General features: G+C 45.1%; 1 protein-coding gene across 4 annotated transcripts in view; it reads left to right on the top strand.

Moving 5' to 3' along the window:
- Window positions 1-9,196: 9,196 nt before the first annotated feature.
- USP10 (ubiquitin specific peptidase 10) overlaps window positions 9,197-18,637 on the top strand; it is an 89,874-nt gene continuing 80,433 nt past the window's right edge. For all 4 annotated transcript variants that reach the window (XM_075939975.2, XM_075939977.2, XM_075939976.2 and 1 more), the window contains exon 1: window positions 9,197-9,354. In XM_075939975.2, coding sequence (XP_075796090.1) covers window positions 9,316-9,354 — 39 coding nt within the window. In that variant the 5' untranslated portion in view covers window positions 9,197-9,315. The remainder of the gene's footprint in view (window positions 9,355-18,637) is intronic.

An 18,637-nucleotide genomic window follows, 5' to 3' on the forward strand; every position in this document is an offset into this window, starting at 1 on the left:
AAAAGAACAGATTATTGCTATTTGTAGCTTTGGCCCCTAAACAAGGATCAAGAAGCCTAATAAAGTTGGTATCTATCTGTTTATTCATATGACCTATTCTCATCGTTAAGTGTGTACTACAAGGCTGCATCTAGACTGGCATGATTTTGCGGAAATACTTTTAACGGAAAAGTTTTTCCGTTAAAAGTATTTCCACAAAAGTGCGTCTAGATTGGCATGGATGCTTTTGCGCAAAAAGTGCCTCCATGGCTAGTCTAGACGTGATTTTGCGCAAGAAAGCCCCGATCGCCATTTTAGCTATCGGGGCTTTTTTGCATAAAACAGTTCTTCCCTGTCTACACTGGCCCTCTTGTGCAAGTATTCTTACACAACAGGGCTATTTCCCGAGCGGGAAAGTATTTGCACAAGAAGCACTGATTTTCTACATTACAAAGTCAGTGCTCTTGCGCAAATTCAAGAGGCCGGTGTAGACAGTTGGCAAGTTTTTGCACAAAAGCAGCTGCTTTTGCGCAAAATCTTGCCAGTCTAGACGCACCCCAAGTTACTGAAATACAGCACATTGCATGTTTCAAGTGACCTGCAAACAGAGTAGCTCCATACTGAAATACTTTGGAATAAGGCTCTCACTCTGTGATGTCCCGGGACTCTTGCAAAAGTATGATGTGTCTCTCTCCCACGAAGAACACTTCTACATGCAGTGATAGTGATTTCATGCTTTTGTTTTGTGTTCTCATAGACCAAATGGATATTTTGTCAATCAGCCAGAAAACCTTGGTTGGAAGTTAGGACACTGTACTATCAGAATCCTGTGCCCATCTCTGTCACAGACTTCATTGGTGACCTTCACAAATGACATAATTGTTCCTTGCCTTAGTTTCCTCTTCCACAAAAATGGGGATAAATAACTATTTCTTATCTCATTTGCAGAAGGCACCTAATACAAAGGGTTATAGAATTTCGAGATTTTTATTCAAGCTCTTTTTCTTTCTTTCCCATACAAATACACCCTGGCATTATCACATCGAGGAATTAATGTTGATAAATTCAATACTGGTAATGAAAAGGTCAATATATAGATCTCAAACATCATGCTGCAGCCAATTCCTTTAGTAACTAAAGATTTATGAACTAAAGAAGAGAGTTATTAAATTGTTAAAGAAATCCTATATCTTACAATTGATTTTGGAGTCTGTCGTTCAGGAGATTGTTCAGTGATGGTATGTCTGCTAGCTTGCAGAAAGTCTCTTGGATTACCCAAAAGATTGGGGGTCATCAGCAGTGTTCCCTTTAATATTTTCCAGCCCTGAGCAGAATTAATTTTCTTATGTGCATCAGTGTGGCTCATCATACTGGTGCACATGACAAAATTTGTATCGTGGGAGCAGGGCCAAAGAGTTCTAAGTGTGGGAGGGGGCTCAGGGCTAGGACAAGATTGGGCTGTAAGGGCTCTGGCTGGGGGTACAGCTCTGAGTAGGAGTTTGGAGTGGGGGCACCAGTTTTGGGGAGGTTTTGGGGAGGTGGGGGTTAGGGGACAGGAGGTAGTACAAGCTCCGGGCTGGGGGTTGGAGCAAGTTTCCTTGTTGTTAGAAATCACAAGCCAGAGACATGGAGCAGGACTGAAGACAAGGTTGTGATGTCACAATCTCCTCTTTTATACTTTCAGCCCATGTGTCCAGAAAGATTCTAGCGAAAAAGATAAGAATCTTACATCACGTGCCTTTATATGTCTCCTTGAATGCTTGGGTAGAATTTTGCCTCAGTTTTCTCTGAAACATTTCCAGGACAGGTTCACTGGTGCTGTCTCTACATGGCACGTTTATTTCGAAAGAAGCTATCCCAGAATAGTTATTCCAAAACAGCTTAGTTCAAAATAACACATCTATTCTGCAGGAAAGCCTCAAAATTAGTCTGAGGCAGGCTTCCCTAATGCAGATGTACTCTGTCGATTTAGAGCCCCAGGAGGTATAACTTAGAACAGCCCTGGTGAGGGACTATTTTGAAATAGCAGCAGTGGAGCATCTACACACGCCTTATTTTGAAATAGCTATTTTGGAATAGGCATTATTCCTTGTAAAATGCGGTTTACAGATTTCCAAATAAACCGTCCGTTATTTCAAAATAACGGAATGGCTGTGTAGACACTCGCATAGTTATTTCGAAATAACTCTTGTTATCTTGAAATAAGGTGCAGTGTAGACACATCTGGGGTGAGCTGATTGTCCTTTATGTGGCATCCAGCAGGCTGGCTGGCAAATCTGTCTTGGGGATTCCTCACCCCAGGAAACAACATATGTGAGATACAAACACACAGCAAATATTCATAACTTCATATACAAAGAGGATACATGGACTTAAACCGGATAATACTTAGTAGTCTGTAAATTTTCCATTGATACCCTACAAGGCATGGATTATACAGTATTTATCACCACTATGCAAGTTTTGGTGCATTAATGTAAACATAATCACCTTTATACTGTGTCACACACCCCTTCATGCAGCAGTAGTAGGTAGCTCTTTTGATAAAGTGTTGTCATATAAACAGCTGGAGCAAGACTAAAAGGGACCAGAGGGTGAAGCAGACACTGAAATAGAGGATAATAATCTGCTGTCTTCTGCCAACTTCACTCCACTTGGTTCCTACCACTGAGATAAAAAATAGGCAGTGCACACACTCTGCAAGGGTATATTTGATCCTGTAGACCAGATGCAGTTTCAAGGGTGGATTTGACCTTGTCAGGTGAATGTTAAAGATTCTCACCGAGTTGGCAGTCTGCAGCTGGGTGGGACTTCAGGGCTAGATTTGGGATGGGTGTGGAAAGGTAAATCCACAGAATATAAATACTGACATGTCTCTCCACCTTATGATGGGCCTAATGATGAGTTATAAAATCATGAAGGGATGTGTGACATAGGCTAGGAGAGCCTTTGAGATTGTGACAATGCTAAAATAGAACTGTTTTTGCACAAGAAGGTAGGTTGAGTTACTAACAGAGTTTAATCAGGAACAGAGCATTAAAACCTAGAATAAAGTGACATAAACATCTACCTGAGCTACTAATCAAGGTTTACAAGAAGAATGAGAGGAGCATAGAGGGATGAGAACTTATACTAGGTCTGTCCAACTGCTAAAGCAAAGGAGCTGAGTTAGGTCTTGCTGATGAAAATGGATCCATGGTTTGTATTATTTGGAAGTCTTCATGATGAATGTTAATGCATAATAAGCACAGGGTCAATGGATTTTTTAAATCGACTATTTCAAACAGATCAATGCAACAGATAAAAAAGGAGAATAAGCAGAATAAAAGGAGGAGACTTTCTTCCCATCACTAAAAGTTTTTTTTCCCCAAAAGGTGCTAGTACTGTGCATTACCTGTGTTCATCTCCAAAAGAAGATTCAAATAAAATGATGTTGCAGTTCTAAGGAAATCAGATACATGGTCTCCAAAATAAAATCTGTGCTTATTTAAGACATGATAAAACTGATGTTATCAATAGCTGTAGTTACCATATCTTTATGAAAACTCATTTGCTTTGGGAGATACTGTATGGGGCTTTCCATTTTTTTCAACATTTCATCTTGTGTAATAATATGAAAGCAACTTGACAACTGTTTGGGTTTTTTTTTTCAATCAACTATTACATAAAAAAAAATCTCTTTGCTCAGGTAACATGTTTAAGTTCTAAAAACCCTGGTTTATTATTTCTTTTTATTTCAGTAAGGGAGGTAAGATATGATTGGAAATGAATTATGTTTTTTATTACAGAAATAAACCAGGGTTTGCAAATAATTATTAAAAAGCTTTGGCGATCTCTTTAACTCTATAGTGAATCAAAGGAAAATCAATTTACCTAAAATATTTATTTTGGACCCTAAAAACAGGAAATTGATCAGTACTCTAAAGTATATGTTGTGTATGTCATGAAATACTACGCACTATTGCTTACCTCACCAGTTTCACATGGAGATGAAAATGTAGCCATAAATGGTCCGGTTGTAGCTGATCGGAAATAACAGTTAAGAGGCATGCTGATGATGCTCTAGTTTAGAAGACTACCACAAGCATAATGGGTGAGATCCACAGAGGTATTTAGATGCCTAAAAACTCAGACCACTGCAACCCACAAAAGTCCCACCAAAACATACAAGCACCTCTGTTCCTGCTGCTGGGCGTGCGTGCCAATATCTTCCTATAGGCATCCCGATGCCTTTCCCCCCACAAACCTCAGAGTAATTCACAAACGGGGGAAGATAGCAAGAGGTTTTTCTGTCAACCTAGCTGCTGTCACTCGGGCACCCCTCCTGTTGGTGGGCAACCCCCTGCCGTCAGTGTAGGTACACTCAAGTGGAGAGAAGCCCCAAGTATTTATCCACAATGGAACAGTCTCTGAGCCCGAGGCAAAGAGAATGCGAGAAGTCCAGGGGCAAGGATTGATGAGACAACCCTGCTCCAATTGAGCCACAGTGGAACAGCTTCAACGGGAAGATCAAGGGAACCCCACATAGCCCTGTGATGAGAGAAACCTCCCAAGAGGTGGTAGAGACCCAGCTGCAAATGGTGAGGAGGGACACAAGGGGGCATCGGCCATGTGACCAACCTTTTCTATGTGACTCCTCCCTGCACCACCCCTAACCGGGGGGGGGGGGGGGGGAGGGGAAGGCCTGGACAAGCCCCACCCCCTCCCGGCCCCAGGCTATACTTCTGCTCCGCCCCTCTTCCCGCTCCTGCCGTGTCCTTGCTCCACGACTATCCATCTCCTCCCCCCAGCATCCACTGAGCTGTGTGGCTCGGGGGACTAGTGGGTGTCTGGCATTGGAAGCAGGGGTCAGTTCCCATGCACTCACTGGCAGCGGTGCATATCAGGGTCGGTCCCTCTCCCTAGCGATGAGGCCAGCCACTGGGGCAGTGGGCTAGGGCCACGTTGCTCAGCTCCCCACTCCTGTCCATGGCATTTGGGGAGGGGACATACCCCCTCACCCCTCCACACGTTGCCCCTGGAGAGACCCCCTATTCAAATCCTTTCTGTGCCTCTGGCAAACAGAGGGGGAATTGAACCTGAGACTTCCACGTGCCAGGCTGAGTAGTCTAACCACTGGGATAAGGTGGGCAGCAGCAGTAACACCTCCTCTTGCTGTTTTGTGTGGGGCATGCAGACTCACTCATTCCTGTAAGAAGCATTCTAAATGCGGAAGCCATCTAACTCCAGCTCACTGGTTTCCATTCCCTGGCAGATCACTAAGCTCAAGGCAGGTCTTTGTTAGAAGGTGTAACTGCACCAGTGCAGCTGTGTGGCTACAGCATGTTCAATTATGATGCTCTATGCCAACCGGCAAGTGCTCTCCCATTGGCATAATTACTCCACCTCCGTGAGAGGTGGAAGCTGTGTCAAAGGGACAGCGTCTCATCCAACATAGGGCTGGTGTGGGGGACAGTGCTATGGGTTGCTGTAATTTATGTTGCTTGGATGGGGGTGTCTTTTTTTCGTACCACTGAGTGGCATGAGGTAGATTGACTTAAGTGTAGACCTGTCCTTAGGCATCTGTCTCAGAGAGAGTTGGCATCTCTGAGACCCTTTGGCTAGCTTAGGTGACTTTGTGCCTAGCACACCGGCTCTTTGCATGTTGAATTCCTCCACACCTATTTCTCCTCTATCCCCGTTCATTGTATGTGGAGCCTAGGCAACTAATTTGACACTGAGGATGTCTGAGATGTTTTATGTGCCTAAAAGTTAGCATCTACGAGGTCCAGTATTGCAACATCTAAGTGCCTTTGTGTATCCTACCCAACATGAACATTCGGAATGCAGTGAATGGTTAGACTTGGGGTACATCTACACAGCAACATTATTTCGAAATAACTAGCTTTATTTTGAAATAACTTAGTCCGCGTCTACACAGCAGGCAGTTATTTTGAAATAATGTCAAAATACCGTCAAGCTGGAGGACTTCTTACTCTGACTCCTGTAACCCTCATTGTACGAGGAGTAAGGGAAGTTGGAGGAAGAGTGCTCTATTTCAAAATAAGAGCTGTGTAGATGCTCCCAATTGCAATTTCAAAATAAGTTGCCCAATTGACATAGATCAATTTGTATAGCTTTTTTCGAATTAAGCCCGGCTGTGTAGACACACCCTAAATCTCTGTTAAGATAGAGGAACTGAAATCAAAGAAATCTTCTATATTCTTGCTGTAAGATTTAACCTCTGACTATGGTTTCACAAAGTTTTGAACTCTACACTTCCAAAACACTGCAGGAGTGTCTCTGGATATAAACAGTGTTCCCTGGAAACTGAGAGTTTTGGCAGCCACCTAGGAGAGATTCAAATGTCACCCCGCTGATTAGCAGAATATGCTTACAGTGCCTATCGCAGACAGCATGTGTTTCTACTGGTGGTGCACATCTGTACATGCCTCAGTGCACATAAAATGTATTCTGCACGTGGAAGGAGAAAATAGAAAGAACACTGTTTACAAACATTACTTTTGTTGGAACTATCCACAAATCCTTCTTATTACAAAATTTGAAAGGCTGGAGTTCAGTTCTGGGAATTTTCTTTCCCCAATCTCAGCCTGACTGACTTCTTTGTGTCTTGCGTCACTTTTTTTAGACACACCCCGTTTCCCCCCCCCCCAACTATATCAACTATAGCTTTAATAATCATTATTCAAAGTTCATGTGGGTGGCACACTACTGTAGAACTCTCATCTATACACTCAGCCTTTTCTTAACAAACACTAGCAATTTAAAGGGGGCAGTACTGTATGCTGGGTAATCCTGCCTTCAACTCGATGAATTTCCAGTGTTTTATATCATACATAATGCCCGAAACAATAACAGCTATTTTGTTAAGGTTTTAATACTTCTGCTTTTCTCAGTTCGGGGAAGAAGAGCTACACTGCCCAGAAACAAAAGTGGGAGTGGTGGAGACAGGGTGTGTGGCAAGAAAAAGGATACAGAAAAAAAAAAGAATTATTCATAAAGGTTATGTCTAAGTACACCACACCTAGAAGGTGTCAGCATTACAGCTACACTACCACTTATATTGCCAAACTTGTGTTGCTCAGTGTGTGAAAAAGATCCCTCTCCTCAGTGACATAAGTTTTGCCCACATAAGTGCTCAAATGCAACAGTGCTATATCAGCAAGAGAGCTCCTCCCGCCAACATAGCTACCACCACTTGTTTAGATGGTTTTATTATGTTGACAGGAGAGCTCTTTTTTGTTCACCCAAACAGCTACACAAGTGATCTTACTGGGGCACAGCTGTCTCAGTATATCTGTGCCACTGTAAGTTTGCTAGTGTAGACATGGCCTAAGAAATTAAGCTGTGTGATTTTCTCACACTGCAAATGCTGATATGTTAGTAAATGCCTTGAGTGCAATTTCACCTTAAATAGATTGGGGGTAACCGCTGTTACCAAAAGCCAAGTGGATGAGGAACACTTTTTATATACAGGCAGTCCCCGGGTTACGTACAAGATAGGGACTGTAGGTTTATTCTTAAGTTGAATCTGTATGTAAGTCGGAACTGGCGTCAGCCGCTGCTGAAACTGATCAGTTTCAACCGTGGCTGAATCTGGATGCCAGTTCTGACTTACATACAGATTCAACTTAAGAAACCCAGGCGTCCCCAAGTCAGCTGCTGCTGAAACTGATCAGTGGCTGATTCCAGGAAGCCTGGGGCAGAGCAACTCTGCCTCGGGCTTCCTGTAGTCAGCGCTGGTCAGTTTCAGCAGCGGCTGACTTGGGGACGCCTGGGGCAGAGCAGCTGGGGTGCTGCTGGGTTGCTCCAATAGCGCGGCTCCTCGGCGCTACTGGAGCAACCCAGCAGCACCCCAGCCTGCTCTGCCCCAGGCGTCCTGATTCAGCCGCTGCTGAAACTGACCAGCAGCGGCTGAATCAGGACGCCTGGGGCAGAGCAGCTGGGGTGCTGCTGGGTTGGTCCGGAGCGGCGCTGCGGGGCCAACCCGGCAGCCCCCAGCTGCTCTACCCCAGGGGTAGGCAATAAAAGCCTGGTCTGCTGGGGGGGCACTAGCTGTACCCCCCCCCCCAAGAAGACCAGGGAGACGGGGGTGGCGGGACCGCCCAAGTCCTCCACGGCTTTGCTCCATCTCCCTGGTCTGCTGACCTGGGAGACGCGGAGCAAAGCCGCAGAGCACGCGGGCAGCGGGACAGTCCAGATGCGCCGCGGCTGTCCCACTGCTGGCGTGCTCTGAGGCTTTTTTCCCCATCTCCCTGGTCTGCAGGGAGACGGGGAGCAAAGCCTTGGAGCACGCCCGCAGCGGGTGTGCTCCGCGGCTTTGCTCCTGTCCCCCTAGTCTGCTGGGGGGGTCCAGCAAAGCCGCTGGACCCCCCCAGCAGACCAGGGACACCCGAGCAAAGCCGCCGCCTGGCCCATGAAAACTCATGATATCATCTACGTGTTTTGTTAGTCTATAAAGTGCTACCAGACCATTTGTTGTTATTTTTCTGTAACAGACTAACTCGGCTACCCCCTGAAGCTTCCGATTTTATACTGTGCACAAATGGCTTGTCTACTTGTGGTTCATATTAACATCATCTTTTTGAGTTTTTGTGGTTCATATTAACATCATCTTTCTGAGTTTTTCCAGCTGGGCAGACAGTGCCATCACCTGTGTGATGCAACTGAATGAAAACCAGCTGCCTTAAGGTGACACTTCCTGGGATCTGCACTAGAACTTTAGAGGCACAGACATCTTGCCACTGCCAGCAGCCTTGCAGAAGGCAGAGTCAGCCTGATCTAAGCAAAATTCTCCCTGCAGTGGAACATGTGGCAACTCCAGGGAAGGCCAGGTTTCCACTGGCAGGTTCCTGCACCTGTACCTCAGTGCAGGCCAAGGGCTGACACTTATGAGATTTAAAGGGCAGAGCACCAGCCTCCTGGGCAGTAAGTGTCAGGGTGTTTGGGAGGCTTTATTGCAGCCCAGCTCCCTCCCAAGATGCGAGGGGGGGTTCTGTATAGCCCCCACAAGCAGAGAGACCAGGCTGGCTGGATCCCACAGTCAGTGGCTTAGAAGCGTCTCTGGACTGGAGAGGCCCAAAGCCCCCTGGACGACTCCATCTCCCCCCTCCCCTCCCCGTTTCGTTCTGGCTCCGCTTACAGGCTCCACCCCTCTGCTCCCCCCCTCCTGCCCCAGCGGCGCGCAGGCGCAGTGCCCTTCCCCCTGCTGGCGGCGCGAGCTGCGCGCAGGCGCCCTGGCTCCCGCCCGCCCGCCCGGCGGTGTGTGTGCGCGAGTGAGAAGATGGCGGCGGCGGGGGCAGCGGCGTGAGGAGCCGAGCGGACGCCGAGCTCCCCATGGAAGCGGGGGGCGCCATGGCCTTTCACAGCGCTCAGGTACTGCCCGGCCCCGGGCCCGCCGGGCGGGGCGGCGGGGGAGCCGGCCCCGCCCTCACCGGCTCCCTGGCCCCGCCGGCCCGGGGGCAGCACGCTGCCCGGGACTAGGCCCGGGGTGATTCTGCAGCCTCATTGAATCGCCTCAGGGGAGCGGCGGGGCCCGAATCCCCCCCCCCCCCCGGCGAGGCGGCAGCCCGTGAGGGGAGACGGGACCCTGGCCCCGCTGGCGGGGAAGGGGCGGCCTCCTGGGTGCCCTTTGCGGCGTGTTGGAGCTGCCTCCCTCCGGGGCTGGGCGGAGGGGGGGGGTTGATGGGGGAGGGGCTGCGAGGGGGGGGGAGGGGAATGAGTTGGGGGGGGGGGTGCGGGTTTCCCGAGCGCACCTCCGCCGCGCGGGGCTGCACAGGGCTGGAGTGTAACGAGATCGCCACGCGCGGCGCTGGGAGGGGGGGGGGTGCGGGGCCCGGTGCGCGCGCGCGCGCGTGCAACCAGCCAGCCCCGTGTCGGAGGGGGCAGCCCTGCGGGCCTGCTCCAGCAGGCACACGGCGCCCGGGGGCCCTTGGAGAGCTAGCCCCTTGCTTAGCGCGCGCGCGGCTCGCTTCCGAAGCGCGGCTCGGGAAAGCGGGTGGCCTCGCGCGCATGTGTTTCGTCTTGAAAGTGCCACCAAACTCGCCAGTGGGGAGGGGAGGGGCTTAGGACGGGATGTGCACATCGCAAGTGTGTAATACACCAGCCACGGTCCCTATGCATGGCATAAAAATCCTGCCTTCGCGGGAGCTTTGGCATGAGTGTTGGAACTTGAAGGGAAGTTAGCCCATCAGGCTTGCTGCTTTGGTCCAATCGCCAGTGTTTACAAAAACAAGTGATTGAATGGGACAAGCGGTTGAACACGGTCTGCTTTGTGGATGCAGGTTTTGTCCCCAGTCAAACTATTGGAGAATAAATATGCTGCATCGACTGACTTGTGTTTCTATTAAAAAAAAAATCTTGATCAAATTTAAGTATAATACAAATAAGAGTTCTGTTTTACTGGTTGAAAAAGGTTAAGAAAACACGTGTTTTGAGAGAGGCGATAATGTATTGTGTAGCATATATTTCTGAAAGTCATTCATCACAGTATTTATATGTAGTAAAAGTAGTGCATTAATGTGGCGGTTGTGTTTTTTTTAAGCCAAGTGTATATGGGATGAAAACTAGTGAATTTCTTGTCAGGCTTGATTTTTGAGATGGCTCATTTTGTTGCCACTTCATTGCTGGAGGCAATTAGTTTGTGAGGCTTGTTTGTCAGGTTTTAATGTTTATAATGAAATGTAAGAGTTACAAAGTTTTGTTTCCTTTCCAGTTCCTCTGGAAGCAGTTTATGCAAGTTAATTCAGTTTTTTTTCTAAAGTGATTGATCAGACAGAATACAATACATACCGTAAAGAAAATTCAGAGAAACACAAAAGATACATTTTAAAGTTTTTTTGGGTTCCCTTCCATCCCAGTCACAAGTGAGTAAAATAAGCAGTGTTTTGTGCAGTTATTACCAAGGTGCAGTGCAAAAGACAGAAGTTCCGTTTTTCCTGGGGGAGAATAACAGATATTTTTCTATTGGTGCTTAGTTCAAGTCTCTATGTAAAGAAAAAGCCCACAACTGATAATTTATATGCATATTGTAGTAATTAAAAGCTTCAGGGGGTAGCAGAGTTCATCTGTAACAGGAAAAACTTAAAAAACAATAAATAGCCTGATAGCACTTTAATTACTACAAATAGTCTGGTAGCACTTTAAAGTGGGCTGTACATGAAACTTTGTTCTTTTTTTCCAATAGATACTTTTCACAATGAGTATCTTCAAGGCTACTCAATCCATGAGTAGTACTATTGTTAGTGGGACTACTCTGTAGATAAAGTTAAGCATGTAAGTCTTTGCAGAATCAGGACTGAAGTTTGTGCATACTTCAGAAAATGAACTTGCATTTTTTAAAAATCAATTCTTGACACTTTACAACTTTGATATGCTGATATCTGATGATATTTTAGTTTTTAAAATTTGTTTAAATCTCTGTGAATATTTATTATAATCCAATTCTCCATATTTTTATTCTGACCTCACTGCCAGATAACATTGTGGGAAGACATGCTTTAAAAGCTAAAGTAGGCAGAGAATATTTGAGGGGGTGGGGAATTATGAATGCATCCATAGGACTGCAGTTCCCAAATAGAGAAACTGAAGAGAAAACAGAAAAAGTTCTTTTTGTGTGTGTGAAAATGCAATTTTAGATGTAAATGTGATGGATTTTTTGATAATTTTGAGATGACACAATATTAGGATGAAATTGAGTGTGTTTTGATGTGAGTTGTCTGTGAGCATGAGACATTAAGGATGTCAAATTGTGGTTACCTAGCTAATCTTTTAGTTGACACAATTTGTATTGACTATAAATATACAGTTAGTCAATAGGATCGCTCTGCAGAGCTGCAGTGGGGGTAGCTCCAGAAGCCAGCTTGAGCCAGGACTAAGCAGTCCCGGTTTATGCCACTTCTGGGAGCCACCTGTGCTGTGGCTCTGCATTTTAAATGTAGTAAGAGCCCGGCTGCTCTTACTATAGTTAAAATGCAGAGGCACACATCTGGGACCTTGGTCCTGGCTCATGCTGAGTCCAGCAGCCAGTGTTTGCAGTGGACTGCCCTGGCTGCTCTGGACAGGGGCTGCTTAGCGACAGCAGCCCCTGTCCACAGGGGGACTCAGCTCCCCTCTGGGGCCCCTGCAGACTGTCACTCCCGCACTGCCTCTGATAGAAGCAGCAGTGGGGGAGGTGGCACCCCGGAGACGGTGCTGGGGGGAGCCGGCTTAAAAGCTGGCTGCCCTCACCCCCGACTCCTGCTTCCCCCACTTGCTGCCTCTGATAGAGGCAACTATGACAGAGGGAAAAGATTAGTCGAGTCACTACTCAATTATCCAATAAGCTTTTGTTTATCGGATAATTGACTGTTCGCTTACATCCCTATACTACATTGCTAACTTATTAACATATTTGCATTATGAACAGACCCAGTAAAGGTATAAATCATTTATTTTTCTATGTCACTAAATACTGAATTTGTCTTGATTGAGAAATATTTGTCTTCAAGGAAAAGTTATTCTGCTTCTCTTTGTCCCTTTTGGGATCGGTGAAACATACAGTCTGTTTTCAGCAGAGCAATCTCATCATCCAGAGAGTAACTTCAGTGGTGTGGAGAAACTGAATCCATGGGTTTTAATTCCATGTTTACTGTATTTTTTTTTCTGTTGAGGTAATAGTATGTGCTATTTTAAAAAAAAAAATCTTGAAATGACAGTTTTGACCATGTGCTGTACAAAATGCATTTGAGAATATCTCAGTGTAATTCAAATGTACACATTTTTTACTTATTTAATGAAGCTATTTCATCAGTTTCATCAAACACATAAGTGTAATAGAATGACAGGAGTGTTTATGGGTGTGTTCTTAGCATGTTAAAAATCTTTTAGGGTTTTTTTTTCTGCTTCACAGACAGAACTTGAAATAAACCTGTTGTATCACTGTTCTGTTGCATATAACGTTACGCGTGTTAAGTTTTGTTTTAACATTAACATTGAAACTATATTACATTGGGAGCTTAAAAATTACTCTGAAACAAATTAAATGGGGAAAGGAATGCAAAAGTGGGATGAATCATTTTTGCTTGTTTTGTTCTTTGACACACTGATTCTACTACACAAGCAACGAAGGGAAATTTGTAACTTTTTCAGTTTGCTTTTCCCCCTTCCAAAAATGAGTTGAGTCCTTATTTTAGAACTGATACTGTGATTTGCTTATTTACAGATTATATAGTGTCTGAGAGCTTGCTTGTTGTTTAGACCCACTACTACCCCCATTCATGTAACTGTTAAAAGTAGTTCTAAAGCTGAAGGGGTGCAAAGTGATGGTTTTGCATATACACAATTTTGCTGTTCAGTTTCCATTTGTTGTGATACACGTGCAGCATGCTGTGTCATATAAAACAGATCTGTTTGTTATAGAACTTGCTGGCCTTGGGCCATTGGATTATAGTCATTTGTCACTTTAATGCCATGTCAGCAATGTAGATGTTCATTTACAAAGAATTACACTTGCTAGGACTGCAGTTTTTCTTTTTAGTTGAAGTGCTTTATTTGTGATCATTTAACATACAATTTAGGATTAAGGAACATTGTACAGAATAAAGGTGCTTCATAGCAGAAAATCCTTAGGAGATTTTGATCCATTTAAAAACTGATTAGAAATCCATATGTCTGTTTTATGTAATTACTAGTTGCCTATTTTAGGGATTCTTTTGAGTGATATTGCCAGTGATGAGTGATTGTTTTCAGGGTTGGATGAAGGAAAGGGAGAAGTGATACAATCTTAATATTTTGTCTAAATAGTGTAATAGGATTACAGTGTTTTAGATTACTTAAAATATATAACTCTGTACAAATCAAAGTTAGTGCTAATGTATTCATAGTTTAACTCTGTAGACTTGTTTAAAATTAGTTCAAAAAGTTATGTTCATTAGGTATAGTGGTATGTATTTGATTGAGTATAACCGTCTTTATACCTAGTTGATTTGCATCCGATCCTAACATCAGCATTGTATTTTGGAGTTCTTTTTAATTGTCTGGGACTGAAGCAGCCCAAGTTTTTTAACCTTCAGAGCCTTTTGCAAGTCCTCTCTTTTTCTCCATTGATTATACCGAGTGGGGTAAAGTTGGGTGATCCTTGATTGAGGGCAGGGTTCCCTCTCAAGGTGTGCTCCTACGGAGAACCACACAACTGCCTGATGGGCAGCAGGCAGCTGCTCCGGCAGCCAGGGCTGGAGCCATTATGTGGGAGCCTGGCGGGGCAGGTACCGGACTCAGTACCAGTGGGACCAAGGACAGCAGGGCCTGGCACAGTAGCTGGGCAGGTGGGGGGCAAAGGCACCAGCCGTCTTGGTGGTTGAAGGTACTGGGCACAGGTAAATTTTGTGTTGGTAGGGGGAGAGGGTAAGATGCAGGTCTGGACATTGGTTTCTGGGCGATGGCGGGGGGGAACAGGCGAGGTGTGGGGCCAGACACAGGTCTCTGGTGATGGGGGTAGGAGGGTAGGCGAGATGTGGGACTAGGCACAGGTCTCTAGGCAGTGGTGCTTGGGCTGTGGGCACTAGGCCCAGGTAATGGCTTTTTGTGTTTAGGGAACAGATACTGTCACCCTGGCATATCTGGTGGCATATGAGGGGCATAATGCCTACCCCCCACCCACACACTGCTGTAGTTGTGCCCAGCTTTGCAGCCAGCCAGTTCTATACAGTTACCATCTGGCCATGTGTGATCCTGATGGAGGGCACAGGTAGTGGGGCATGCACAGTGTGTGTTGGGGGTAGGGGCCAGTGAGCTGGGTGGTTTTCACGGTGGGTGGGTGCAGTGTCATGCACCTTGTTAATTATCCATTTTATTTTTTTCTTGCACAACGATTTAAATATTATATATATATTTAGTACCTGGTGGGTGCCACAGTCGCACACATCCAAAGAAGCGCACGTGATGTCAATATTGGTACACAAGACAAAACTCACTCTGCTCACAGATGGAAAGCCTTAGAGGGAATGCTGGTTGAGGGATTGTCTTGAAGGGGCTTATTAAAGTTCTGTTGCATATTGTTTTCAGGAATGCATTTTTTAAAAGATCGTCAAGGATGCCCATACCCTATTATAGATTTTTATTTTGCAGTGTAGGAGAAATTGAAATAAGTGTTTAATACTGTGTGAGAGTCACACTGTTGTTAATCATGAAAGCAGTGACGTTAATTTACATGAGCTTTGTAAATGAAGCACAACTCATGTTTTTTGTTCCATGTAGTTTATAATCTGAGGAGATTGTTGTGGCATCATTTTCATAATATGTATTGATCAAATTATTACTAAGAATCAATAAAAGTTTTTTTTAATCCTTTAGCTGTCTTTTATTTTGGAAGTCAGATAATAAACCTCAGCCTGCAGTTCACTGTTATTGCTTGTTACCTCTGCACATTTTTCTGCTGCCACTAGTTTGGATATTTGGGTAATTCATTTGAATGGATTATTCTGATCTTCCAGTGCAGTACGTCATGAAGCTAAGGTAACGCATCACTTTGGATAAGGGGAGAAAAGTGCCAAAGTTGATTTTATATTTAAATTCTTTAAAATGTGGAACAGGATTGGTTTTCAAAAAGAGAGGGAGAGGGCTTTTTTTTTTTTTAAATAGTAGAGCTCTCTGTGTAAAAATTCTAGTTTCTAAGCTTTCCTTAAAGCCGTGGTCACCAACAGGTCGATCGCGATCGACTGGTCAATTTCGAGGCCTCAACCAGTCGATCGTAAGGCGTCCTGTCTGCCCTGCCCCCATTTTCCTCCCACCCCTGAGAAGCCCCACTACTTACCTCAAGTGAAAATGGAGGTAGTGTCGGCTTCCCGGGGATGGACAAAATTCCCGCAGCTTAGCGCCACTTCCGGCGATTCTGGAAGTGCGCTAGCTGCTCTGCCAGGCGTACAGTGGGAGGGAGCATTGGCTCCCTGCACCGCACAGGAGGGGAGAGTCAGCCCTGGGGGAGGTGCGCGCGGGGCTTTCCTGCGTTGGGAGTAGGGGGTCAGCCCCCTGGGCAGGCACGCACTGGTTTCCTTCTGGGGGGGGGCGGAATCCTGGGAGGAGGCAGATGCGGGGGACTCTGCTTCCACTGGCACCCCACTCCCCAGCTACAGAATGCTGTCCCCACTCCCCGAACGCTGTCCCCACTCCCCTGTTCCCACCTACAGAACTCTGTCCCTATTCCCGTCCCCACTCTCCTAACTCTGTCCCCACTGGCACTCTGTCCCCTGCTGCAGAACTCTGTCCTCTCCCCTCCCAGCACCCTGTTCCCTCTCTCCTTCCTCCAGCCATAGAACTCTGTCCCCACAAAATGTATAATTATAAATGCTTCATTTTAGATTTAAATAGCATGTAAATAAAAAAGACCATTTATTTCATAACTGTAAACATGTGATTTTAATTGTATATATCACATAATTTAAAAATAAACTGTTTATCAGTGTGTGTAAGTAAGGGCTGAGGATAGCAAGTGATGGTCAGGAGGAGAATAGAGAGGGCGGGGCTTCAAGGAAGGGGCGGGCGGTAGATCTTCTCCTGTTCTGAGATTTAAAAAGTGATCTTGGGTGTAAAACGGTTGGAGACCACTGCCTTTAAAGGTAATAAAGTGTGGGGAAATATTTTTAAAAAATATGTTAAGATTGATTTCCCTCCAACAGTATGAGCATGGCAGATGCTTTTTGAGGTTTTGTTTTGTTGGAACTGGGCTAAATATTCTAGAACCGCAACAATAGTGTAGTGTGATCTGTATTCCCTCAGTACAGTGGAGAGGATTTTTCATTTCAGACATCACTTACAAGTTATTGCAGTAACTGTCAGTTCTTTTCCCTTTGAACACTACATGTTTGTCATGGATATATCACCACTATTATGATCCGTGTTAGAAGTAAAGAATCTGTACATCCTTTATACGCAGAAAGAGATTTGCTTGTGATGAAAACTACTTTGTTGATGGTGGTTCCTCTGCAGACATAAAAAAAAATAATCTATAACAATACCTATTGAAAAAGGCCCTTTCTACCATCATATGATATTTACTGTTTTGCTATAGGGAGAGTATTGATCTTTACATACTCGACAAATAATACAATCTACTCACCTATGGCGAGTAGATTGCCTGAACCCAGCTCTTCCAGGTTACAATCTGCGCATACACAGATCGCCGGACAGTGTAGCTGGCGAGTGGGGCTTGCTGTGGTTCGGCAAGCCCTGCTAATAATGATTCATGCCTATAGTAGTTATAGTAATTGCTGGGGTCTCAGACAAAAAATTTCATACAATTGTTACTGATATCAACCACAAAAGCAGTGTAGTGCAAAATGCTGATTAAGTTATTCTGAAAGTATTCTTTCTGTTTTTCCTTCAAAATCCTTCTTTGGGCTATGATTGTCACATTGTTTTTTTCCTTTTTCCTTTCTTAAATTGCATACAAGTACAACTTAAGGCACACTGACATTTTATGTTTCATTTTTCATATCAGTGAGTGGACTAGCATTCAGAACAGGCTATGTAGTGCTGGCAATGCTCACTCTCTCCAGTCTTTGTCAGCCAGCTTGCCCTTGCCTATCTCTTTTAACAAAAGTGTCACTAGGAGCAACAGTTTATAATCACAGCAAAGGTTATCAGACTCTTGTTTGGCCCACATTTAATGTAGAGATTGTCTCATGTGTCTCCTCCTGTTCTTTTACATTCCTCTGGATGACATCCCTTTTGGTTCATGATTGCATAGTATCAGGTGGTTCCACAGTAGCTCCGTTTGTGGTAAAACATTATTAGGAAAGTGTATCATATTTGAAGATGTATTTTTGTGCCAGTTTAGCAACTGGAAATTTGGGGGAGCCAGCAGTGTCATTTGACTTTCTGTGGGCCACCAGTAAGTGTTCCACAGACCTCAATTTGGGAATATCTTGATTGTGCTGGAAAGACTTCATTGTGATAGGTTTACTGCAGAAGTTGCACTTATGGCTCCAAACTAGCGCTACAAGTCTTGCTTTAAAACACATCATAGAATACTAGGACTGGAAGGGACCTTGAGAGGTCATCGAGTCCAGTCCCCTGCCCTCACAGTAGGACCAAATACTGTCTAGACCATCTCTGATAGACATTTATCTAACCTACTCTTAAATATCTCCAGAGATGGGGATTCCACAACCTCCCTGGGCAATTTATTACAGTGTTTGACTACCCTGACAGTTAGGAAGTTTTTCCTAACGTCCAACCTAAACCTCCCTTGCTGCAGTTTAAGCCCATTGCTTCTCGTTCTATTCACAGAGACCAAGATGAACAAGTTTTCTCCCTCCTCCTTATGACACCTTTTTAGATACCTGAAAACGGCTATCCTGTCCCCCCTCAGTCTTCTCTTTTCTAAACTAAACAAACCCAATTCTTTCAGCCTTCCTTCACAGGTCATGTTCTCTAGACCAGTGGTCTCCAACCTTTTTACACCCAAGATCACTTTTTAAGTCTCAGAACAGGCAAAGATCTACTGCCCCGCCCCTTCCTTGAAGCCCCGTCTACATTACATGAGGAAATCTAATGTAAACGTACTGCGCAGATGCACAGTTCAGAGAGGGCTCGAGAGCTACTCTTAGAGCCCCTGAGATCTACTGGTTGGTGACCACGGCTCTAGACCTTTAATCATTCTTGTTGCTCTTCTCTGGACCCT

Source organism: Pelodiscus sinensis, chromosome 12, assembly GCF_052426305.1.
Source record: "Pelodiscus sinensis isolate ZL-2025 chromosome 12, ASM5242630v1, whole genome shotgun sequence".
Classification (NCBI taxonomy): domain Eukaryota; kingdom Metazoa; phylum Chordata; order Testudines; family Trionychidae; genus Pelodiscus; species Pelodiscus sinensis.